Source organism: Ylistrum balloti, unplaced genomic scaffold (genome assembly GCF_031769215.1).
Source record: "Ylistrum balloti isolate Yb309-2 unplaced genomic scaffold, AGI_CSIRO_Ybal_v1 Utg369650, whole genome shotgun sequence".
Lineage (NCBI taxonomy): Eukaryota > Metazoa > Mollusca > Bivalvia > Pectinida > Pectinidae > Ylistrum > Ylistrum balloti.
In genome coordinates, this window is record NW_026781906.1 from 333,390 (window position 1) to 359,792 (window position 26,403).

Genomic DNA, 26,403 nt, shown 5'->3' on the forward strand with positions numbered 1-26,403 from the left:
ACGGATTTTGACCAATATCGAACTCATAGGATGATATTCATATGGTAAGCAGTATTCTAACTTAGGTTCAACTCTGATGAAAATGCAGCACAGAACGGCAGGACAGATATCAACCCTCTGATTTCTAGTAAAACGTTGTAGTATAGTAAACGATGAAATCCATTCCAGCGCTTTGTGTCCCTTTTTTCACAAAGCTGGAATTAGATTCTCACATATACCCTTAATACGGTACCATTAGCAATTGTCATCATTGGGTTATCCTGTGACGCAATCGAGTAGAAACCCAATCTCTGACTTGGCACAAGTTTGCTGGAATGAGAAAGGTTTGCCCACTTCTATATATCCGTTTCACCGGTTGGTTTTTTCGGGAACCAAACGATTTGTGTAGCTTTGAATATAACTACATGAGGACTGAAATACCCAGTAATGACGACATGCCAAAGCAAACCCATTCATTCTCGAATTTGCATTACTATGTGTTTGCAATACCTTATAAATCCTTTTATAGACTTGCGGTATGTATTCACATTGATAAATCACACTGTAGATAATAGTGATGTAACATCACTGACGAGTCCTAGAAGGACGAAACAGCTGTATGATGTAGCATCAATGACGAATCCTAGAAGGACGAAACAGCTATTTGATGTAACATCACTGACGAGTCCTTGAAGGACGAAACAGCTGTATGATGTAACATCACTGACGAGTTCTAGAAGGACGAAACAGCTGTATGATGAAGCATCACTAACGAGTCCTAGAAGGACGAAACAGCTATTTGATGTAACATCACTGACGAGTCCTAGAAGGACGAAACAGCTGTATGATGTAACATCACTGACGAGTTCTAGAAGGACGAAACAGCTGTATGATGAAGCATCACTAACGAGTCCTAGAAGGACGAAACAGTTGTATGATGTAACATCACTAACGAGTCTTAGAAGGACGAATCAGCTGTATGATGTAACATCACTGACGAGTCCTAGAAGGACGTACCAGCTGTGTGATACAGTTTAATTCATTGTTTGCCTCTACTGTATCTAGTTCTATATTTGTATCTAAAGGTGCTCTTCACTTGTGTCTTGTTGCCGACACAATATTTTGTCATTATCAAAATTTTGCGTCAGCTGGTGTTTCCTAGGGGATATTGGTAAATCTTGTTGATTATGTCCAAGTGCCACAGACCCACTACTTCAAAAACACAATCATATATTCCGTATATTTTCGTATTTTATCACAAAGAATCACGAGATGACCATACAGGGATCTTGGCAGCTTCCTTTTATGGTCTTATTTTGTTCTTATAGACTATGGTGTTTTCACTTCTCTTCTATCCTTTCTCCAATTCTTTCTCTCAATTATATGGAAGATACTAATCTTTAATTGTTAAATCAAAGACGGCCGCCTCTCGGTCAGTCTTTTTATCAGTTCCAAAATGAAAAGGACACAACTAGCATCCAAGTGCGAACCTTCTTATGAAGATCTGAGAAAGAATCAGCTTGTAAAGGGTGATAACAAACTTTCATTGTGTAAATCCAAGATGTCCATCTGTCGGCCATTTTGTTGTCATGATCAGTCTTAAATCTGGTGATCAAATGGAATATGCACATCTATTTTGAGATTTTGTTTTTATCTGTTCTGTAATTCTCACGAAATATCGATAAAAAACTGAAATCAATAAGCGATTAAAAATAACAACACAAACAAACAAATACAATTACAATCAACATTTTAATTCACAATATAGTCAGTGTGGCCATTTTGGAATATCGTCTTTCCGTATTTATTTTACAGTCCAAACAAATCATCACAGTCTTCAAAAGACAAACGTCAAATTAGAAGTTTTTCGTTTGATAATCTGGAAAGAAAATTCACATAAACGCGAACTCAATACACTTTGTATGTACTATTGTACGTGTTAGTAGTAATATTCGATGAATATCCTCACCAACGTTGGTTTCTATAGCCATAATTAGTGTGATACTTGGTTGGTATTGTACGATGTTCATCGAACTCTCTACTATCAGCAGAGGGGTATCGTAACTTCCGGTTTATATTGAACTTCTTCTCCAGTGGTCCCCCGTTCGAGCCAAGGCGCTCTGTTGTTCTCTCCTGAACATCACTATAAGGCGATACATGTAAGTTGTAGTTTGGAGAGAAGGAACATTTTAAACCTCGATACGGACGCTTATTGTGTTTTTTTCTGTGTTGTTTTGCTGGAACATGTTCAGGCGATTTTTCCATGATATAACCCCCTATCATACCACACAGGTAAATTATCTCAAACATACTTAGAACAGAAAGGCCAATCCACAGACCTATAGCGCCGCCGAAATCCGAGGCGAACTGTGCATTCTGAAACATAAGGACCAATAATCAATATGCCTGTATCACAATCTATATATATATATATATATATATATATATATATATATATATATATACCTACCTCACTATCACATTATGTATATATATATACCTACCCTATAATCATATTCTGTATATATATATATATATATATATATATATATATATACCTACCTCACTATCACATTCTGTATATATATATATATACCTACCTCACTATCACATTCTGTATATATATATACCTACCTCACTATCACATTCTGTATATATATACCTACCTCATTATCACATTCTGTATATATATACCTACCTCACTATCACATTCTGTATATATATACCTACCTCTATCACATTCTGTATATATATACCTACCTCACTATCACATTCTGTATGGATTGAAAGTTCAATTCCTCATAATATACCGACAACTTAAGAAAGTTTCTCCTATAAAAACAAAAGATGGAAACACATGATGAACATTTTAGGATTTTACACATCAAATTAATATATATATACCTACCTCACTATCACATTATGTATATATATATACCTACCCTATAATCATATTCTGTTTATATATATATATATATATATATATATACCTACCTCACTATCACATTCTGTATATATATACCTACCTCACTATCATATTCTGTATATATATACCTACCTCACTATCATATTCTGTATATATATACCTACCTTACTATCATATTCTGTATATATATATATACCTACACTATCACATTCTGTATATATATATATACCTACCTCACTATCACATTCTGTATATATATACCTACCTCACTATCATATTCTGTATATATATACCTACCTCACTATCATATTCTGTATATATATACCTACCGCAATATCAGGCTGTTCCTGTATGGATTGAAAGTTCAATTCCTCATAATATACCGACAACTTAAGAAAGTTTCTCCTATAAAAACAAAAGATGGAAACACATGATGACCATTTTAGGATTTTACACATCAAATTAATATACGTTGTCCCAACACAATCCTATTTCTTTAATTACAACACATCATTAGTGTATAAAGTATCAGGTAATTTTGAGTGTTCTTCTTCGATGATCAACTTTTTCTAAAACGTTTACTCTTTAAAGAGCTGTATCTCATTACAATATCAGTTGATAGTCCACACTTTGGTGCAGGGTTAAAAAAAATGTGGACACAACAGTAACAGAAGCTACACAAAAAGAAAACAAAACACCACAGCAGCTGATGCAGGATTTGTCTTTTTGACTCCATCATCGGTTGAATTTTCCATTAATAGAAATTATCGTCAGGCGAATCCTACACATAAAACGTGTACATACGCCAAGAGTGAAACACTATCTCTTATCATGATTATATAGGAAAGTCATAGGATATCATAGACGAGATGTCCAATGGGCGTGTGTGTTGGGGTGGGGGTGGGGGCTATCTACATAATGTACCCTATCGCCCTATCTACTCAATATTTTTCAACATCTATACATACATACAAACACTACATGGAACCTAAACGTGGATTTTTCATAATTATGCATACAAGCTCATTCAATTTCTGATTATTATTCCGTTTCCAACTGGTTGTGGCCTCTTTGGAAGTTAGTCTATCCAATTATCACTATACTCTGAGATATAAGACTTTTATATGTGTAAGCCAATTATTGCCATATACACACGGTCGAGAAATTTTAACCAATACCATCCTAAATTATGTAGATCAATACCTGGTATCAGACAGCAGGAATTAATCTTCACAACATTTTCGAACTAAAATTAAAATTAAAGAAAAAATCTCGATCCAACCTATTAAGAAAATCACTCACTGCATAACCGTCTGTGGGCCACTGTCGCGAGGTAAGGCGTTGTGAATAGGAGTTTTCTCTGTAAATAAAGATACTCATATGAACAAGCATCACCCCACAGGGATTCGTCCTACATCGTATCAAATATGAATGGATTTTACATATATCATACCAGTTCTATACAATACAGCCACAACATATTTTGACTTCAATAGTCAAACTGTCTATACAAGACAGAAAACATAGAATATTGTGAGAAGTATGGTTTACGTTTAATTACCAAAAATCAGGTTACTTACGAACAGGGATCAGGACATTCACAGGATATCGTTTTCTTCGTCAGCTGGATAGTTGTCTTAATCATGCATTTAATTTCTGCAAAGAAAAACTCTATCATCAGTAATGTTATATATATCTTACAGTGGTAGCTACTGTCTCGTGATAGCTACTGTCTCGTGGTACATATCTAATAGGGGTAGATACCGTCTCGTGGTACATATCTAATAGGGGTAGATACCGTCTCGTGGTATATGTCTTACAGTGGTATATACCGTATCGTGGTATATAGCTTATAGTGGTAACTACTGTCTCGTGGTATATATCTAATAGTGGTAGAGACTGTCTCGTGGTATATATCTAATAATGGTAGTTACTGTCTCGTGATAGTTACTGTCTCGTGGTATATATCTTATAGTGGTAGATACTGTGTCGTGGTATATATCTTATAGTGGAAGAGACTGTCTCGTGGTATATATCTTATAGTGGTAGCTACTGTCTCGTGGTATATATCTAATAGTGGTAGAGACTGTCTCGTGGTATATATCTAATAATGGTAGTTACTGTCTCGTGGTATATATCTAATAATGGTAGTTACTGTCTCGTGATAGTTACTGTCTCGTGGTATATATCTTATAGTGGTAGATACTGTGTCGTGGTATATATCTTATAGTGGAAGAGACTGTCTCGTGGTATATATCTTATAGTGGTAGCTACTGTCTCGTGGTATATATCTTATAGTGGTAGAGACTGTCTCGTGGTAAATATCTTATAGTGGTAGATACTGTCTCGTGTATATATCTTATAGTGGTAGATACCGTCTCGTGGTAAATATCTTATAGTGGTAGAGACTGTCTCGTGGTATATATCTTATACTGGTAGCTACTGTCTCGTGGTATATATATCATAGTGGTAGATACTGTCTCGTGTATATATCTTATAGTGGTAGATACTGTCTCGTGTATATATCTTATAGTGGTAGATACCGTCTCGTGGTATATATCTTATAGTGGTAGAGACTGTCTCGTGGTATATATCTTATACTGGTAGCTACTGTCTCGTGGTATATATATCATAGTGGTAGATACTGTCTCGTGGTAAATATCTTATAGTGGTAGAGACTGTCTCGTGGTGTATATCTTATAGTGGTAGAGACCGTCTCGTGGTATATATCTTATAGTGGTAGATACCGTCTCGTGGTAAATATCTAATAGTGGTAGATACCGTCTCGTGGTAAATATCTAATAGTGGTAGATACCGTCTCGTGGTGAATATCTTATAGTGGTACCTACTGTCTCATGGGATATATCTTATAGTGGTTGCTACCGTATCGTGGTATACGGGGGACGGGGGGAGTAAAAGAATTCTTTCATTTTTTTACTTACCGTGTGTACAATAAGTTATGAAACTGGATATACGAACTGAATAACAATTAGAAGTAAATAAACAAACTATGTAATTAAACATTTTTTCTCGAGAGAATCTGGTAAACAAGTACCTTCTTGTGACGAACATTCCTTTTTTGAGCTTTTGGCACTAAATAGTATCTCTGCATGCATGGGGTCAAAACATCCACATCGCTGTAATGTCTGTGTGGTTTTACACAGGAACAGGCAGGACTGATAGAGAAAAATGTACACACTTACTAAAATAAACAATAATAAATTATATTGAGTTAAACACAGATAAACAAATATCTTACAACGAAAATTCCGTGAAAATGATAATTGAGGTTAAATAGCTCATTACTGATATAAAACTCCAATGACTGTTTACCTGGTACATAGTGTAACTATATACATATGTACTCACTGATACTCACAAGGTGATTCCTTATCGACTTTGTTATTTACCTGCCGGTTGTAACTCTTGTTGTATAAAGCTTTGAATTCGTCATCCTTGGCGCAATTTCCGTAAGGACGGCCGATTCTTGTGATCTTTGTCTTACCGGAAGTAAAAGTCATGGTAGGATTATCACATTACACACTATTTCTAAAAAGTCTATTTTAATAATCAACATACTTTGCTAGTAGTATATTTCTGAGCTATATCCACAGCACCAATCTTAAACCTTGTCTGACCTACTGACCAGATCTGAGGAACGGGTTGATGTTTGTGGTAATTTTTATAAATTAAAAAAAATGTGTAGCATAATGATAAAAAGAATTAGTTGTCATTTTTCCCTTTTACATTTCTCATATTTCATCATTGCACACTATGTTATAACTGTTATGCAGATATCTAGATTCATCTTTGTGTAGTTTTGTAATTAAGTTGATGTGTATTCTGTTTAATTTCCTAATGATCTGGCTTTCATAGCCTTTGTCTGTTGCCCTATTAAGTTTGCTATAAGATCCTTACAACCAAGTTATAATGAAATGAAAATCTTAAACCTGCATTATCATAAATTCAACATCAATATGTCGCAATATTTTTATCGAAAGTGGAATCGTTAAAAACGAACTGCATCTGCCATTTTTCTGTGAATGTTTTGATAATATCATAAACATGTTACAAATATTTGTCCGAAATTCTTGTATATTTTGGATGAATAGTACAGATTCAGAGGGAAGATAGAAAGGTTTTCGTAAATTTAACTGAATTTAGCTTATGTATCAAATATGTGTCCTGTACAATTCACAGTCTTTGCCCCCAAGAATCACTGTCGAATCATGGAGGACGGAACAATGCTGCTAGTCAGCGAAACACCATACACTAATGTTTCGAATGGTTTTGATAAATGGAAATCAACGTATATAGAAACCGGTGTTATTTTTTAAAGGAGTCAACAAATTATGATTATTATTTTATAAACATATGTTGGACAAAGCTAACAACCTGTTTGAGAGCAATGCTGCTTTCTTGGCCTCCCGGAATGAAGAAGCCAGTTTCTTCAGGAAATGGGACAGTGTTGGGAGCGTGTAGGGTAACACGCAGACCATACCCATCAGTAACACCCGGCAGATACTCATGTGTCTCCAGGTATAGAGTCAAAGACAGACCTAGATAGAAATCAAAAGTATTCTTTAAATCTTTATGGATGAATATGATCATTTAAGAAAGGTACGTTCAGATTTATAACAAGTACAGCTGTGTAAGTAATTGACGTAAGTGTTCAATGATAAAGTAAACTGAAGCCATATCATAACGATCTATGATATACTTTGCACGGATATTTCATATTTCAACACTTAGATAAATAGATTTCTGCTGCAAAACCTGATAAGTAGGAATAAAAGTCATTAAGTCAATTCGACGTCCGTTGGAAAATATCAAGTTTGCCTCATATAAATTGTATATCCGATCATACTTATACATTTGTAACAGCCATTCACCAAACTTCTCATTCTCATTTTTTTTTTTTTTTTTTTTGTTTGTTTTTTTTTTCTTCTAAAATTAAGATAGCCTTATGACAGGTAGCATTCATGATGTGATCACGTTACGTTAGAAACGGCTCTTCGACCAATCAGTCAGTTCCGAGATTCTTTAAAACTACGATAACGCCATTTATTGATGTTGATAATGATGACATGTTCTGTGTCGTGATCGCTTTGAAAAGAAATCTGCTTTTGCCTATCTGTCCTTGTGTTGACGTCCCGTCACAATAACTATCCGGGTTTTGGTTTTCATCGCCTTGTCTAACTCTGTGTTTAGTTTTGTAGTTTACTTAATAGAATTCAATGCAGGGCTTAAACAATACGTTGATCAAGGTTTTGGTTTGATGTCCAGAACTTTGTGTATTGGGAATCTAAACGAAATCGGCCCTCGATGGGACATACAAAAACACTTACGACAGTGGAATCGCACTGTATTACTACATCAGGACTGGTCACACTTACAATGTTAAAGGATGATCGCGTAAATATGATTCAATGGTAAACTAAAAGCTTTCTAGGTTTTTGTCTAATATGACACCAGGAACGAAAAGATGACATATATGTTACGCAGTAAAACACCTAAACATTGGAAACATTAATAGTAAAACATTCGACGTAAGAACATAAATGATTCAGCAATATGAAAACAAAACAATTATTCCACATACCCGCATTTGGTCCTGGCTTTTTGATAACGAAATTCTTCATATCCAGCGTGTAACAATTTCCATACTTAGGAGTTTGGTATAGTGTAAAATTTCTGAAACCGTAGAAACGTCCTTATTAAAGACACGTTTACATTAGGTACATTTGCAAAGCCGTCATACGGTGATTTTTACAAGGAAAACATTGCAATCAACACTTGGTATTTATTTTGTATACGAATTCTTAAACCACTGATTTTTACATACATGCGAAATAGATATTATACTCATGAGCAGACAAAATTACTTACTCCGAGTAGCACCTGTAGCCGTTGAAGGCGCAGTTGCTAAGAGTCTTATTGAAATCATGTCCCATTGAAATGCGGTTAATTCTGAAAAAAATCTTTTTCTTTAATTTTGCGTAAGGGAATTTCTGTTGGTGATTCGTCCTCGTGTATAAAGGAATCATTCATATACATTATAGAAAAAACATTGTGTAAAAGCTTATAGAACCTATAAACTTTATGTACTTTACAACAATTGCGAAACAAGTTATAACAACTTCTACTAATCACTCTTGTGGGCCCTGATATAAGCGTGGCAGGGATCTAACTGTGGGAGGAAATTGGAGTACCCGGGGGAAAAACCCTTGTGGTCAGGCAGACCTACATCTTTCCACGTCTGGGAATCGAACCCCGACCGGCTTAGTAAAAGGCGAGTGTGTTACCAGTAGGCCACCTGACCGCTCATTGCGTCCTTATTCGAAAAGACACGAAGCGTTGTTCAAATGACAAGTGGAAAATAGTAGTTTTTATAAAGTAGAAATACAGCAGGTAATTATATGCCGACTTCAGAATCAAGCTGACATCACACCAATGGCTCGTGAGTTCGGGATTTGTTAATGATATATGTACTAGGGAAGTAATTTGCGCAAATCAAAACGGCGAGACAGGAATATTAAAACCAGTCAAAAATTCATGTTCATTCATACAAAATTGCATTATATACCATTGCATAATTTCAATAAATGACAGGGCAACAATTTTGACTTTACTCGTCAAATGACTGATGTATTGATTTGATGAACAAGAAATCTCGATAATCTACCTTGATTCGTTTAAGTATAGGCCTCGAAAGTTAGTGAATATTTCTGACAGTTTGTCTCTTTCGAAGAATCCACTTTCCCTTGCAGTTTCATCGTGGTAATCTTCGTAGTCGTAGTAGTAGTAATACTCATCGCCAGATCCGGATCCTTCTACACCGTAATCATAATCATACGGTTTCACATCCACATCATCAGGGTCGGTAACGCCCAACTTCACAGACGGAAACGTACATTGATGATACAATTTAATATTGAATAATGATAATAGCGCTTTCATTCTAAGAACGTGACTTTACAAAGAAATCCTAGATTTAAAGGGCGGCTTCAATCCGGTATTATGTCATTGTGCAACGTGTCATCCTATATTCTTCATTATACGTAGAATTGTGGTTTTATTAGCTTCTACGTGTGCATTTTTTTTTCTTTTTACTTTAATGAGTAAAATACAACATGTATTATGCCTTACACTGAAAGAGCTGTTAATTTGTGAAATGGATTTTAAACGAAATGAACGAGATTAGGTAGATACTGCGTTAAGCGTAAAATCGATGACGTCTTTTATCATTTTATTGTCCTAGCATCTGCATACAGAGCTTAAACTCGACAAAAAATATATTTCCATGCGAATGATTTACAGGAGTATACACCCAAATTGTCATAATAACAATACTTTTCAGCACGAGTGAAAACCGTAGAGTGATTATTATATTCAGTACTTGTCAAGAATGATGGAGGAACGTCAGTTGCATTTCGTGAAAGTCAACTGAATGCCATACAATTATTCAGAAAATCAAATGTAAACAAAGCAAGGACAACACATATAAAAACCGCCTTCCACTAAGTATAACATCCTATATAAATAACAGATAGATTGTTTTGACAGAAAGGATTCAGAAAAAACACTCGATCGTCTGTAAAAATACAAAAAAAATAAATAATGGAATATAGAACACGGACAATAAAAGGATCGCAAAAGAATAACTTTAGATTATACACAAAGTGGCACCTTTTATGTAAAGGCAGACAGAATGTGATGTATATATTGACACAATAATATACAAAAGGCAAGTAGAACCACGGAAAGATACACACAGTGGCACCTTTTATGTAAAGGCAGACAGAATGTGATGTATATATTGACACAATAATATAAAAAAGGCAGGTAGAACCACGGAAAGATACACACAGTGGCACCTTTTATGTAAAGGCAGAAAGAAAATGATGTATATATTGACACAATAATATAAAAAAGGCATGTAGAACCACGGAAAGATACACAATGTGGCACCTTTTATGTAAAGGCAGACAGAAAATGATGTATATATTGACACAATAATATAAAAAAGGCAGGTAGAACCACGGAAAGATACACACAGTGGCACCTTTTATGTAAAGGCAGACAGAAAATGATGTATATATTGATACAATAATATAAAAAAGGCAGGTAGAACCACGGAAAGATACACACAGTGGCACCTTTTATGTAAAGGCAGACAGAAAATGATGTATATATTGACACAATAATATACAAAAGGCAGGTAGAACTACGGAAAGATACACACAGTGGCACCTTTAATACAAAAAGCAGGAAAATATACACAGTGACAAGTTTCACGTATAAGACATATTACAAACCCAGCTTAGGTGAGATAGGCGTTATGTTATGGTCATCGTATACATCAGACAATTTAACGGAGCAACAGTTACTTACTAAATTTGCCGGGTCTACTTTACTTGTAAATGCTACGAGTTTTTCGGCAGCTAAATCCAGTCGAGATCTTCGTATAACGTTGACGTTACATAAGGTGATGGCTGGGAGCTGTAGATTGTTGAAACCTAGTGATATTGTTGTCTTTTTCGGCCATGACAGGAACTCGGCGAATAAAAAATATAGGTGGACAAACATGGCACAAAAACCGGTGATGACCAAGACTCCCCAGAACACCTTGCCAACTGTCCTTTTGGCATTGTATAAATGTGGAAGGCCGGATATTGATGTGTTCTCAGCAAACCGACCCAACACTCTCTTTAATGATTTTGGTTTCTTTCGCTCCTCGTCTTCAGATCCCTGTAACGTTTTAAAAAATATATTATCAATTAATAATTCCTTTCAAAGAATATAGACAAATGATTATTTTTGGAAAGGAGTCAATATAGGTTCTTGAATTTTTCATATTTTTTGTTGGGGGGGGGGGGGGGGGGGGAGGGGGAAGGTGTTTGGAGGGGGGGGAGTTTGTCTTTCTGTGTTTATGCATTTCAGGTAAATTTTGAACTGTATCTTGATAGAAATATGCATTTCAGGTAAATTTTGAACTGTATCTTGATAGCTGTTTGTCACCGTTTTAATTTTCTCTTGCTGAGTCAAGTATATTTGTAATTTTGAATGGATTGATCGTTAAGGAACGTTACTGTATCGTTGTTATACTGAACTCTCTCACTGTAGAGAAGAGGTTTTCCCAAAAGATTTTTTCACACGCCATCCATTAAAGGACATTTAGAAAAGAGGTGATAATTCAATGCTTTAAGCAAATTTCTAAACATATTCAAATACTTTATATGGTTTCGTTTCCGATGAGTACCGATTGAGTGAATGGTTTTCCTAAAAAACACATTGTTACGGACCATTGAAAGAATAAATTACAAAACACAATTTACCAAAATAACAAAATGACCCATACCCACAGGCCACACGCTTGTTCAATGGTCAATTAGAGTTTGTCAGCGGTTAAGTGAAAACATCCCAAATTGTTGCCACTGGAAATACATTGTACAAGGGCGCTAATGGAAAAAAACTAACACTTAAAATATCGGTCTCTCTCAATAGTTCTGATATTATACAAAGATAACGAATGTTTGTTTGATTCATGTTTCTATAACCTTGGTGGTCTTTGCCAATTGAGGACAGATGGTGAAAAAGTCGTAGGTTTTAAAAAGAGATACTTAGTACAAAATGAGGAGTTAAAAGAGTTGACAACCTTTAGACTGTAAGTACACGTGTACTAATATTGTTTGATTGTATATCTTACATTTGTACATTATGTAGTAAAATAATGTAATCTCTCACTACAACTCTAGTCATGGGACAACGGGTTTATATCATACATGTCTGTTAAATGATGTTTGGGGTCCCTTAATTATCTAGCACAGTTAAGTAAGGATATAGCACATTGTAATGTACATCAACAAGTTATATTAAGCCGGTTGACTTTGTTTTAGGTCCAGAGATCTTTTGGGCGGGGTTACGGACCTTGGGTTAAAATAAAAATCTCTATATGACCCGCAAAGAATGATTTGTATATGTCCAAGACAATCCATAAGCAATGCTGATATTTGTCATGGTATTCCCAAGTTTGTTTGGTCTAATTGGAACTCGGTCATACCACATACCATACTTCTGAGTTTTAGCTGATGGGTGTTGACAGATAGGGAGAATTACAATGTCACTGACACCATATAAAACATTTACCAAAGTGATATGTAAAAATCTTAAATTAATAAATCTGAGGAAATCAGAGGTTTGCTGGAACTCGAAACACCATATAAATGGCGATGCCACAGTTCACTGAGTTGAGCAGTCTGTTCACACACAAAGAGGAGATAACTCCGTGTTAATATCGAGGACGGCACTGGGGATTGGGATACAAAATCATTGAAAAATGCTTAAATACAACATAATGAGGATTATAAACAGCACTGTTTACGGTATTTGTGACATTTCATGAAAAATATATGGGGACGTGGAATCACATGTAGATTGTAACGAAACAACAGGGCAAAAAACAAAGACTAAAATCACATTCCTAGTGCCATGGAAACATTTAGATATTCTGATCTGGCAATTCAACCAACTTGAGGACAGGAAAAAAAGACAAAGCAAAGAGTCCTCAAGGAAAAGAATCAAATGAAGGGATATAAAAACATTATCAGAAAACATTCGGTATAACGAAGCCATTGTATTGCAACAGTCATGAAACCTCACAATCCTTGTCCATCCTGTGGATAACACACTTGAAGGGAACGGTGTAGAATGTGTATACAATGCGTATATAAAACTTCATGCAAAAAATGCGATACACCGTACATGCATGTCACATAAACTGGAAGAGGAGGTGGGTTCGCCTCTGTAAACACAAGGAAAACACAAAAATCCAAGAAGGCAGAAATTCACCAAATCGGAGTGGAAGCAATTCGAGTCCTAGATCAACAAATCAAAAATCATTTCACAAAGCAAAATCATTATCATTGACTGTGGCAAATCCAAAGTACATGTATAGGGAAAAGAGCCTATTTCAAACGGCAAGTCAAGAACATCATCTGTATACGCCGCAGCGGGCCAGTAATAACAGGGACGAGGGGGCCGTGAAAGGCTCGCGTGATTCTACAGGTGTGACCAGGTTTAGTTAATTGATGCCAACTAAAGTACGCATAGAAAATCACCAATTCGACCTGTTTTCACTATAGTCTCAGTCTCTCCATACTACTTTTTACGAAAGTCTAGATAAGTCAATACTTCAGCCGAAAGGTCCTTTTAATTCGTGACTATCTCGTACACAATAAATGTACCTTAAAGCAAGTTCGCTTTGTCACGCAGACATGTATATTGTGGGTAGTATATGGAGTTGATGTTGTACATTGTATCTTGGTTTTTTAAAATTTTAACCTGGATAAATAACTTTGATAAGCTGGGCGCCGTTGTTTTGCGGCAATACGACACGAGTAGACGTGCACGAGGTGAGCAGTTTACGGAAACAGACATTGTATATTTACCTTGTTTATCCGATATGAATTTATTGCACAATTACGGCATATGAATCAATCACAGAAGACAGTTAAGTGAACTTTGATTCTTCTCTTTTTCGTCGGTATTTTTGTATTGTACCCTGTTATTACTGGGTCAAACACTTTAGGTGTCTGTGCACTTTAATCAGTCGTGACCATTTAAGTGGAATAAGTTGTACTTATGTCATTTTTATGCTAAATTCATGTACTGTGTATGTACTACAATGGTATATGGACTATAAATGCATACTTGAGTTTTGAATATGCAATTATGTTTTCTGTATCGTGCGTATTTAACAAGGTATGGAAGTGCTGTTCTATTGTCACAAAGTAGGACGTTTTGGGTACGCGCGCCGATGGAAAATGTATGGAAGCCGTGAGCTGTCAGTTTGCATATTGTGCGATTTTATGTTATTTCGTGATTAAAATGGAGACGCATATTTTTATTTCGTATTTAAAACATATTTTAGTAGTATGTAACATATGGTTTACATCATCGTTAATTAATTAAGAAATATCAGATTAGTATTAAGGAGTTATGCTATGTTATATTTTAGGGAAGTATGGAAATGTGAATGATATGTTTAAGCATCACAAAGCGGGCAAGCAGTGAAGCTATGTGGAGTTCATCAAGCAGGCCCTGGTCGACGACTTGGTAAAGCGGCTGTGCGTAGGAGAACTCATCAACTAACGAAGTTTGCAGTCGTTTCGTTTCGTGTCGTGTCGAGTCGTGACGTGTTGTGACGTGTCGTGACGTTACGTGTCGTTTCGTTTCGTGTCGTGTGGTGTGGTGTCGTGTCGTGTCGTGTCGTGTCGTGTCGTGTCGTGTGGTGTGGTGTGGTGTGGTGTGGTGTCGTGTCGTGAGGTGTGGTGTGGTGTGGTGTCGTGCCGAGTTGTGTCGTGCCGAGTTGTGTCGTGACGTGTCGTGACGTTACGTGTCGTGTCGTGTCGTGTCGTGTCGTGTCGTGTCGTGTCGTGAGGTGTGGTGTGGTGTGGTGTGGTGTGGTGTGGTGTGGTGTCGCGTCGCGTCGCGCCGTGTCGTGCCGTGTCGTGCCGCGCCGTGTGCCGTGCCGTGTCGTGTCTGATAAAATGTCACAAGCGCACAAAAATTGAATTGAACAGTATTTTAATTGTAATTTTTACTTTTATTAGGTACCCGTATGTGTTTTTGTTGTCTCAGTGCTTTGATGGAGGGTACTGTAATCGAGGCGAGGTGTTCCGACGGACAGGAATTTCCCCGTCTCAAACCTAGAGTGAGACATGGAAATCTCATATGGGTAAAAAGTATGGATTTACAAGGGAAAAGAAACAACATATCCGTTAAATTCTAACGAAGTATAATTACACTGTCTATTGAGAAACGAAAAATGAATTTGAATAATGTATTGAAAAGTAATCTGTATGATAAAATTGTGTACCTTGCATGTAAACCTAAAGCTAAATGAATAAAAACTTGTCACCCGGAACACATATGATACAAAAGTATGTTTATAATAACAGAGGTTTTTCAATCAGTCATCATGTCTATATGATTTTTTTTATGTCTGCACATTAAGATTACGTTTACTCGCTGTTTACATGTACATTTCATTGTTAAAGACATGATTTTTTGTTAAATAAAAAAGGAAACAATATTTTGATTGTAATTATTACTTTTAGTATTATCTATAGACCCACAAAACTTGGTCTATTCATCAACTGTCTAGTGTGAATCGGCACAGGTCGCAGAATTGTATGGGCAGTTTGTTTGTGCCGACCTACCTACCAAGTCTGAGAAACGGACTGATATTTGTGGTTGACGTTTGTTCTGTTTAATTTTCTAAGGAGCGGACTTTCGTAGGCTTTGACTGTTGCCCAATTCCTTTTGCATTAAAATCTTTATAATAAGATTATTCTGATATAATATGAAACCTGTCATTCTAATATATATTCTATGAGAAATAAATACATGTCGTTATGGTTACTTTTGTTCTTTGTAGGTCCGGTTTATCACAGATATACAAAGGTCAGTGTGTGATTATCGTCAACAAGGCAGAGTGGGATTATCGTCAACAAGGTAGAGTGGGATTATCTTTAACAGGTCAGTGTGGGATTATCGTCAACAGGTCAGTGTGGGGTTATCGTGAACAGGTCAGTGTGGGGTTATCGAGAATAGGTCAGTGTGAGATTATCACGACATGGCAGTGTGGGGTTATCGTGAACAGGTCAGTTGAGATTATCGTGAACAGGTCAGTGTGGGATTATCGTCGACATGTCAGTGTGGGATTATCGTCAACAGGTCAGTGTAGGATTATCGTCAACATGTCAGTGTGGGATAATCGTCAATAGGTCAGTGTGGGATTATCGTCGACATGGGAGGGTGGGATTATCGTCGACATGGGAGGGTGGGATTATCGTCAACAGGTCAGTGTGGGATTATCGTCGACATGGGAGGGTGGGATTATCGTCAATAGGTCAGTGTGAGACTATCGTCGACATGGGAGGGTGGGATTATCGTCGACATGGGAGGGTGGGATTATCACGAGTTGGCAGGATGGGATTATCGACGGGATTATTGAAAGAAGATATCAAAATATTCCAAGGGTACATCGGATTCGTATTCATGGTAACAAGAATTTAGTAGAAGACTAGTTCCATTTTATTTTGATTTGTCCTCTGTATATAAAGTTACGTAAAAGATATTTTTGGAACCGTCCGTCTTATTATAAACTCGTACAATTACCATAACGGTACGTAATAGAAAAGAACTTTGTTTTCTAGGCAAATATTTACAATCAAGTTCATCATTACGTTCAACATTTCAAGCCTAATGTGTGGTGTTTGATCATGCATTTTACGCCAATTAGCTCATGTAAAATTATATTGTCCGGCACTATTCATACACTAGTTGTCCCACTATTATACTTTTGTATGTGTACTCAACTGTCCACCTGTCTGTCTTTGTTCTTCTCGTCTTGTACAATGTAAGTTAATTTTCATATAACTCTTATACTAATTCGTCGGGATTATCGGCGATGTTTAAGGATCGGATTATCGCCGATGATCCAAGGTCGAAAAATATTTTGTTAATTTCTCTAGACAGGAATAAATAAGAGATGTGAGGATACATACACGTAGAAACGTTACTACTCACCATGTTCTGGTATGTTGATGAGGTGATTATAACTTCTCTGAGATGTCGCCTGCCTACGAGCTAACTATTACTTCACTCTTCTCGTAATGCCAGTGTTACGTACCGGTACCAAACGTGTTAGATAATTATTGATTCATGTCAGATGTGTCCGGACTATCTGATGGCACGCTTCAGTGAACTGTCACATTGGTTATGATTACCGTTCACCCACGTTTACCGATCCAATGATAGGGTGTATAAGATCGGTACTCATATGCACTTTACGGTGTAGCCCCGGACACTATTGGGGAAACGGACGTCACCGAAGCTAACCGATTTTTAATTCAACGGGCTGGTGGTTTAAACTCTTAAGACATGGCGTCAAAGTGAAAATGTCGGTTAGATAAAATATAAACGTATAAAGTAGATTTTGAGTAATTAATAGTTATCAGCGGATTATACAAACCAAATCGGATTGTACATGTATACTCCTGTAGGGGATGAGTATCTGTTGCAAACCATCTATACTTATCGCTTGTATTCTTAACTGTCAATTGTTTTTATTGATGTGCAATTATTTTTGATAAAATTTTCTTCTAAATCATTTAAGTACAATGTATTCATTATCGGTAACAAAATCTACGTTCGTTTTTGAAAAAAAAATGTATTAAGCCACCATAGTTTACACAACATTTAACATCATCATACAGCGATCTAAAACCCCATTCATACGACACGATTTGCATACCTCAGTATATTTTACACATATGTTAATTTACTTACATGTGCAATTTTTGTCGTGTGAACTGATTTGCTCATATGCAAATTCTGCACAGTTGAGTAAATTTGCACCTGGTCAGGACTAGGTGCAAATTAACTTTTACATTAATGTTGTCGCAAATTAATTGCTCCCGTGTGTAAGTTTTGTCGTATGAACACGCAGCAAATTTACTTATGTAAGTATTTTGTCATGTGTATTGCATCAGTCTCTATTTTAAGCGTTCTTATGGTTGTGTGTGCTTCGGCGGGAAAAATATAAGTCTGTAAACATGACGCCTTTCAAACTACCAAACGAATTTTCAATGGTCATTCGTGCTCTACTTAAATGATAGTTGAAAGTAGACTGAGTTTCTGTAAGGGTAGATCTGTTGGTGTATGGCTTCAAAAGCCAAGTCTTCAAAGGATAAGCTGGGTCGCCAAGAACTATTGGCATAGTACTTTCCCAAATGGCTTTCGCCACTCTGGAAACAAGGAGCCATTATCTCCTTTGAGATAAATTTCCGAATTTGAATCTGAACAGAGATTAACGTCAACATTTATCTAACATAACAGATAAAGCTGAACTGAGGTAAACGTCAACATTTTTCTAACATAACAGATAAAGCTGAACTGTAGTAAATGTCAACATTTTTCTAACATAACAGTTAAAGCTGAAGTGAGGTAAACGTCAACATTTATCTAACATAACAGATAAAGCTGAACTGAGATAAACGTCATTTATCTAACATAACACATAAAGCTGAACTGAGGTAAACGTCAACATTTTTCTAACATAACAGATAAAGCTGAACTGTAGTAAATGTCAACATTTTTCTAACATAACAGTTAAAGCTGAAGTGAGGTAAACGTCAACATTTATCTAACATAACAGATAAAGCTGAACTGAGGTAAACGTCAATATTTTTCTAACATAACAGATAAAGCTGAACTGTAGTAAATGTCAACATTTTTCTAACATAACAGATAAAGCTGAACTGAGGTAAACGTCAACATTTTTCTAACATAACAGATAAAGCTGAACTGAGATAAACGTCAACATTTATCTAACATAACAGATAAAGCTGAACTGAGGTAAACGTCAATATTTTTCTAACATAACAGATAAAGCTGAACTGTAGTAAATGTCAACATTTTTCTAACATAACAGATAAAGCTGAACTGAAACTGGTCGTTTATTTTGGGGAACTTAATCTAGAAGCGATATGAGAAAGTCCAGGAATTATGGTAGGTACACCTTCTTAATTATAACGACATTCTTTTAAAAACTTGATTAATCAAATAAATATTGTAATTAGTTTTCGAATACCACCGGGAAAAATAATACAATCGTGTATAATGAACGCTTTGAATTAAGAAGATTCTCATATCATGAATGGATTTTGTTGTCGGTTACTCAGTTTGCGTCGGACCTTGGAGAAGCAATGGAACTGTGGATAGGTCTGTCAATACTAAGTGCTTATGAAACCGTCCAGCTTCTGTTGCAGATTTTTAGTTGGGTTTGTTACAGATATTACAGGACCTTGGAACCTGTTAAAAAGGTTCACCAATAAATATCAACAATACAACAGAAAACCTATTTAAATCCTAATTGTGACCATGGATGTTGTATCTCCGGGAGTATATACAAAGCAAGACATGTAAACCACTACCAACCAAACCTATATAGGCACAGAAAGGAGCGTGCGAAAACAAAATAACCATACTCATTAATATAGAAATAGACGAATTTATTAAGACTTATGATAATAACTACATATATAATAATATATTCATGTATCTTAAGAGAGACTTAATGGAAACATTACACAAATAGAAGTGTAACACGCAACAAAAAAATCACAACGGAAAGCTAGGTGTATTAATGGCTTATTGAATTATTTTTTATACACTGTAAAGGGAGTTTAGCATGAAGTTGGACAATGTTATTGTACAGAGTATGTAGATCTGGCTATTCCTCCAGGTCCTAGGATACATATTCCGATATGTTGAAATTATTAATACCCCATTCATACGACGAAAATTTGCTTATATATGCAAATTTACACACGAGTAATTTTACACACATAAGTAAAAGTTAATTTGCTATGCGTTCATAAGAGATTTATGTACCGTCGGTAAATCCCCAAATTGCCATTTGAAATAAGGAGATGGACCGATTCAGACTGGTGAATTTTCACAGAAAAGGGTATTCCCTTGCTATTTGGGCATAGGACTAGCTATTGGATGTTCCCGAATCAAGGAAACTAGAAGGAAAGTCCGATCCACTGAATGGTACGACAAATCCGTACTTAATGACTTTAAGGACGAAGATTGGTGTGAGAATTTTCGAATGAAAAAAGAAAAATGATTAAAGTTTTGTGAAAAATTGGAAAATGCTTTGGCCCCGGCACCCATATTCCCATCATAGCTCCTAAGCATTCCCATGGAGACTACTTTAACTGGAAAGGGTTTTACTCCTTGATTTTTGCCGGATGTTTGCGACCACAGCTTTATCTTTAGAGACATAAATATAGGTTGGACAGTTCAGCTTTATCTGTTATGTTAGAAAAATGTTGACATTTACTACAGTTCAGCTTTATCTGTTATGTTAGAAAAATGTTGACGTTTACCTCAGTTCAGCTTTATGTGTCATGCTAGAAAAAATATTGACGTCTACCTTAATTCAGCTTTATCTGTTATGTTAGATAAATGTTGACGTTTATCTCAGTTCAGCTTTATCTGTTTTGTTAGATAAATGTTGACGTTTATCTCAGTTCAGCTTTATCTGTTTTGTGAGATAAATGTTGACATTTACCTCAGTTCAGCTTTATCTGTTATGTTAGATAAATGTTGACGTTTATCTCAGTTCAGCTTTATCTCTTTTGTTAGATAAATGTTGACGTTTACCTCAGTTCAGCTTTATCTGTTATGTAAGATAAATGTTGACGTTTATCTCATTTCAGCTTTATGTGTTATGTTAGATAAATGTTGACGTTTACCTCAGTTCAGCTTTATCTGTTATGTTAGATAAATGTTCACATTTACCAAAGTTCACCTTTATCTGATATTTAAGATAGTTGTCGACAATCCTCCATCTTACTTACATCCTCACATATACTTTACACCTGCACCGTCTGTTTAATAAGAACATGTATTTAACATGAACTGTAAACTTCCCAACACTCAAAGGGAGATAACCGATGTACCAACGGATGTCTAAATGCATGGACTTGGTAACTGACACATCGGTAGATAAACAAACTCTGACCACTCCTTATTGTATCGACAGAATATTGACAAAGGATTATACTTTGCTAGTTGTAAGGGGAAGAGAAGAATGGAGTAGAGGATGTAACCCAGTTAGCTTTCTTCAACACCTTAATGTGCTGTCATAAACATGCATGACGTACGATGCTGATGTATGCTGGTCTAGACGAAACGCACCGAGAAGTCCCGAGTGAGCCATTGACGGGCACACATTTCATGCCCGTTAGGTTCTTTCCCTACGTTGTAAAGAAAATTGAGAATAGAATACCCATCAAGTTGCCAAGCGTTTTTGCATTAATCAGTGAACGGGAATATTTGCATTTTTAATCAATCAGACCACTAAACTTGGATGTCATATTTCTAATATTTTCAACTGGATTTTGTCTGTTGATTGAGTTATTTGTCTTATATTCATCGAAATAAATTTTCATCTTCATCCAGCGAAACCAATCACGAAGCAGCTGTCTAAACACTTTGCAGATTGAAATAACACAATAGAAGCCATCTACATGTTTATGTGATAATTCTGGTAGACATTCACACTTCTGTTATAACCATTTACCGTGTCATGTTGTCGTGATGCATCCGCAGTGATATACAGAAAACTTTAATTGGCCTTTACACTGATATCAGATAATTCATAATTAATATTAAAAACGATAAACATGTTACCAGTTTCTATCATTTCATTTTATCATTCCGAAAGCTTGCCTCTTTACTATCGTCTAACCCCAATATATATATATATATATACAATTAATTATCTGATTGGAGATTTTGTGGCAATCTGTAGGTGCAGGTATTTCTGTCCGTGATACCCGCAATGTGAGACAGTTTTTCTCTGTTCACGTCGTAATTTCCACAACTTGTAAGCATCGCCTCCTGTTCACAGTCTCTGACATGCCTGAAACAGGTGTGAAGGTAAGCTACGCCATTTTTCATGATTGGTGTATTATCTTAAAAAAAACGGCCTTTTTTATCAATCCTTGCAAGAAATCTCAGAAATTATCGGTTTAATCTTAATTTTGTAAAAAAAAAAACTTTGGGCAAAATTTGTTTCAAACTACAGATTTGTGTTCGTTAAACTCATTTGGACCATTTTAGACTGTTGATATGTTATTATTTACACACGAAAACCTGGAAAGATATTTTATAGATCCCAATACTATTTAACTCGCCAAAGTTCTGTAATATGCGTTCCAGAGACCCAGGTTTTCAAGGCGGATCGCATCGCTTTTGGTTGGTGCTGTTCAGCCTTTTAACGACTCTGAAGTTCCCACACCCAGTACCAAACAGTGGCAGTTTCACCAGCCATAGCAGTATAAGTAAATATCTACATATGTAATCTGTTATAAACAGTACTACCAAACACGTGATGTAGTCTCTGGTTCAAATTACCAATCTTATAGGGAGAGAAAAACCCAAATCACTAGCTGTGGCAGTAGACAAACTTACATGTCTAACAAATGATCGGAGCACTGGTGAAATAGCCAAAGTTGAATAGGGAGAATCGTCCGTACTACATTATAGGTGAAATCTTTTAAATCCCGATTATAGGTCTATATATCAGCTATCATGTTCTTCAAATCAACAAAGTCAAAACCATCGAAATGATCAACTTTACTTTCAACGTCAACACAGGAGAGATAATACTAGGAAGACACTTTGTACCTGTGATATAACACACAGCAGCAAAAACAACTTAAACACAGCAAGAAGTTTTCAAAAGAATAAAACTAAACCCAAGGTACACATCCAGGAGGAAGGAGGGGGACACAGCAATGTCTTCGTTTGCGTTACAATAATTGTAACGAAATGCCACCGATTTGGAGTACATCATGATGACTGTAACGGTAAGGAGAAAACTCGCGGGAAATGGAAATGGATCACAAAAGTGGTTTTTAAAAGCATGTACACGTCTTTCTACTTTACACGAAGAAATAATTAACAAGCAACAGAACAAAGCTCGTTAATTAAGATAGCACACTAATTACTAAATCTAATTATTGATAACGACTCATGTGTTTGTTTACGATTACCCGTGAGTGTGATATTTCTTACCTCGTTTTCGTTGTGTAAAGTCGTTCAAATTCCAGCTCTGATGCTGTTATGATATCATCTGGCTTGTTACCATAGCTAGATATTTTGAGCTGTTCAAATGTGATGATATAACGTTTCTTTCTGTGTCCTTGTTTACTAAAACAAAAATCACAAATTTGATAAAATTACAAAAAACAATTTGAAAATGTTATAACTAATTTATAAATTCACAGAATGAAAAGTCTGTATGGCGAACAACACCATGTGTTGACCTACTTGAAATATTTCTCTAGTCACAGCTGACGTGTACATCTTACCTGTGTAGTGTTTGGTAATGAGATCTTTCCTTAGTCCTGTCTGGTGGTTACATCTTACCTGTGTAGTGTTTGGTAATGAGATCTTACCTTAGTCGTGTCTGGTGTGTACATCTTACCTGTGTAGTGTTTGGTAATGAGATGTTTCCTTAGTCGTGTCTGGTGTGTATATCTTACCTGTGTAGTGTTTGGTAATGAGATGTTTCCTTAGTCGTGTCTGGTGTGTACATCTTACCTGTGTAGTGTTTGGTAATGAGATGTTTCCTTAGTCGTGTCTGGTGTGTACATCTTATCTGTGTAGTGTTTGGTAATGAGATATTTCCTTAGTCTTGTCTGGTGGTTACATCTTACCTGTGTAGTGTTTGGTAATGAGATCTTTCCTTAGTCGTGTCTGGTGGTTACATCTTACCTGTGTAGTGTTTGGTAATGAGATCTTTCCTTAGTCGTGTCTGGTGTGTATATCTTACCTGTGTAGTGTTTGGTAATGAGATATTTCCTTAGTCCTGTCTGGTGTGTATATCTTACCTGTGTAGTGTTTGGTAATGAGATATTTCCTTAGTCTTGTCTGGTGGTTACATCTTACCTGTGTAGTGTTTGGTAATGAGATCTTTCCTTAGTCGTGTCTGGTGTGTATATCACACCCGTGTATTGTTACTAACTATCCCGTGATACAAATTTACTGAACGTAGATGTAAATAAGTCGACAGCGTTAACCAGTGTTTTCGCGGAGTCGTTGTTATCAAATTTTTTGACCGCAGAATTTCTTACAGGGTTTGCATCGCAAATAGTCAAAACAGGTACCTCAATATTTTGGAAACCTAGTTCAATAGATGGTTGTTTCGGCCAGGAATGGTGGTTCTTACATAAGTAGGACACATGTAAACCACTCGTTCCAAGAGTAATCATAAGTATAACTGTCCACATTGTGTTCGCAATTCATAACTAGCCGATACTATGATACGATGGTCTCTGCATTAATGTCTTCTACGCAAAACGGGTGATGACACCATCTAAATGTTTATGATGAAAGTTCTCACCTGTTTAAGATTTGGCATTGTGTGAATGCACGACGCTCGAATTCCTTTTGTGTGAAAATAAGAGAAATGATGCTTAAATTCAAATCAAAAGACAATTATATTTCAGTTAAAAAAATCGTGTGGATTAGAGTGGATGAAAGGCTTTATCTGCTCAGAAATAAGTTTACATAGCGTTAACATACTTACCGCCGGAAGGCACAATGTTTCGTCATATTTTCGACGAAGACTACACTCCGTTGTTAGAGAATAATGTCGATCATTACAATACAGTAAAGTATTTGTATTTGGAGACCTCTACAGTTAGACTGAAAGGGAACCAGACTTTATACCTGGAGATACACTTCACGACTGTGTTCAAAGACTTCTCGAGGGGTTCATTGACTATCTCCAGGAACCAGATGACGTCACACGCCACTCAGAGGACATAGAAGTTAATACATTCGGTCGTAAAATAACATTTTGTAATGATGGTAGTTGTGTTATAGATTGGATATCAACTGATAACACGTCGATGACATCCATCAAACGTTTTGAAGGAGGCTGCTTCAATGAATATTCGGATCATGTGCCCATATATCTGGTATTGCAATTTCTGTCGTCACACTCAGTGTAAATGTTGTCCTGGCAATAACCTGCGTGGTGAGGTCGGGTGAGCTAGTAACATGGTGACTAACGACATTTTCGATGTTGGATGTTTGAATGACAGCGCAGTTGATTAGCTCACTGAAAGTATTGATAAATGAAAAATTATGTCTTTTCAGTGGGAAAGTATGTGACCGTCCATTTCTTGTCAAAGTGATACTTCTGTAAACAGAGGACCAGGTAGGTATTGGTTAAGTAATAATTGTGAATCTTTGCATAGAAAATATAAAAGTGAGTTATCAATGTTAAATTGTGAAAGGTCAGTCACTAATAGGACCGATCTTCAGCATATGGTAGACTGTTTGTAAGCACACTGAAGAATGGGACTTAAATGTTAATTCCAGAAATAACGATCTGATTTTTCTTTTAGAAAAAGAAAAAGAATGATGACTTCAATGATAAACTTATTTAAATTGTGGATAAATTTTTCAACATCGAGTTAAATCTTAACTAAAATGATTTTAACCTTAATACAAGAAAACCTTAATAGTTTTTATCGATACCTATGTCACATGTATATCAAATTATGGGTGTGAAGTTTGAATATAATGTATCACCACAGTTACACAAAGTTCATCTCCTTTTTATCAGAGAGCTAATAAAGTTATCATTATTATTATTATGACATTCTTAACGGCCCGTCAACACATTAAAGGTCATTAGGGTCATCAACCGGTAAAAAACACACAGCGAACCAAAAGGAAATAACACCACACAAATCAAAAGGTAAAAGATAAAAGTTAAAATTCTTAAATGGGTATATTAACACAAAAGATTAAAGTGGTAGGTCATAGTATATTATATATACCAACATCTTTCAGGTAACCTAGAATTTTACAAATCTCAGCAGCTTCAAAAGGGATTT

The 26,403-nt window shown here is 36.0% G+C and overlaps 1 protein-coding gene across 1 annotated transcript; it reads right to left on the reverse strand.

Moving 5' to 3' along the window:
• Positions 1 to 1,944: 1,944 nt before the first annotated feature.
• Positions 1,945 to 25,108, reverse strand: LOC132556611 (amiloride-sensitive sodium channel subunit alpha-like). Its single transcript, XM_060221047.1, has 13 exons — positions 25,083 to 25,108; positions 23,567 to 23,701; positions 22,961 to 23,024; positions 11,300 to 11,656; positions 9,591 to 9,799; positions 8,795 to 8,875; positions 8,508 to 8,599; positions 7,301 to 7,464; positions 6,316 to 6,405; positions 5,961 to 6,081; positions 4,486 to 4,561; positions 3,235 to 3,310; positions 1,945 to 2,355 (listed from the first exon to the last, which is right to left on the reverse strand). The coding sequence occupies exons 1-13, from the start codon at positions 25,106 to 25,108 to the stop codon at positions 1,945 to 1,947; spliced, it is 1,902 nt and encodes a 633-aa protein (XP_060077030.1).
• Positions 25,109 to 26,403: the final 1,295 nt, after the last annotated feature.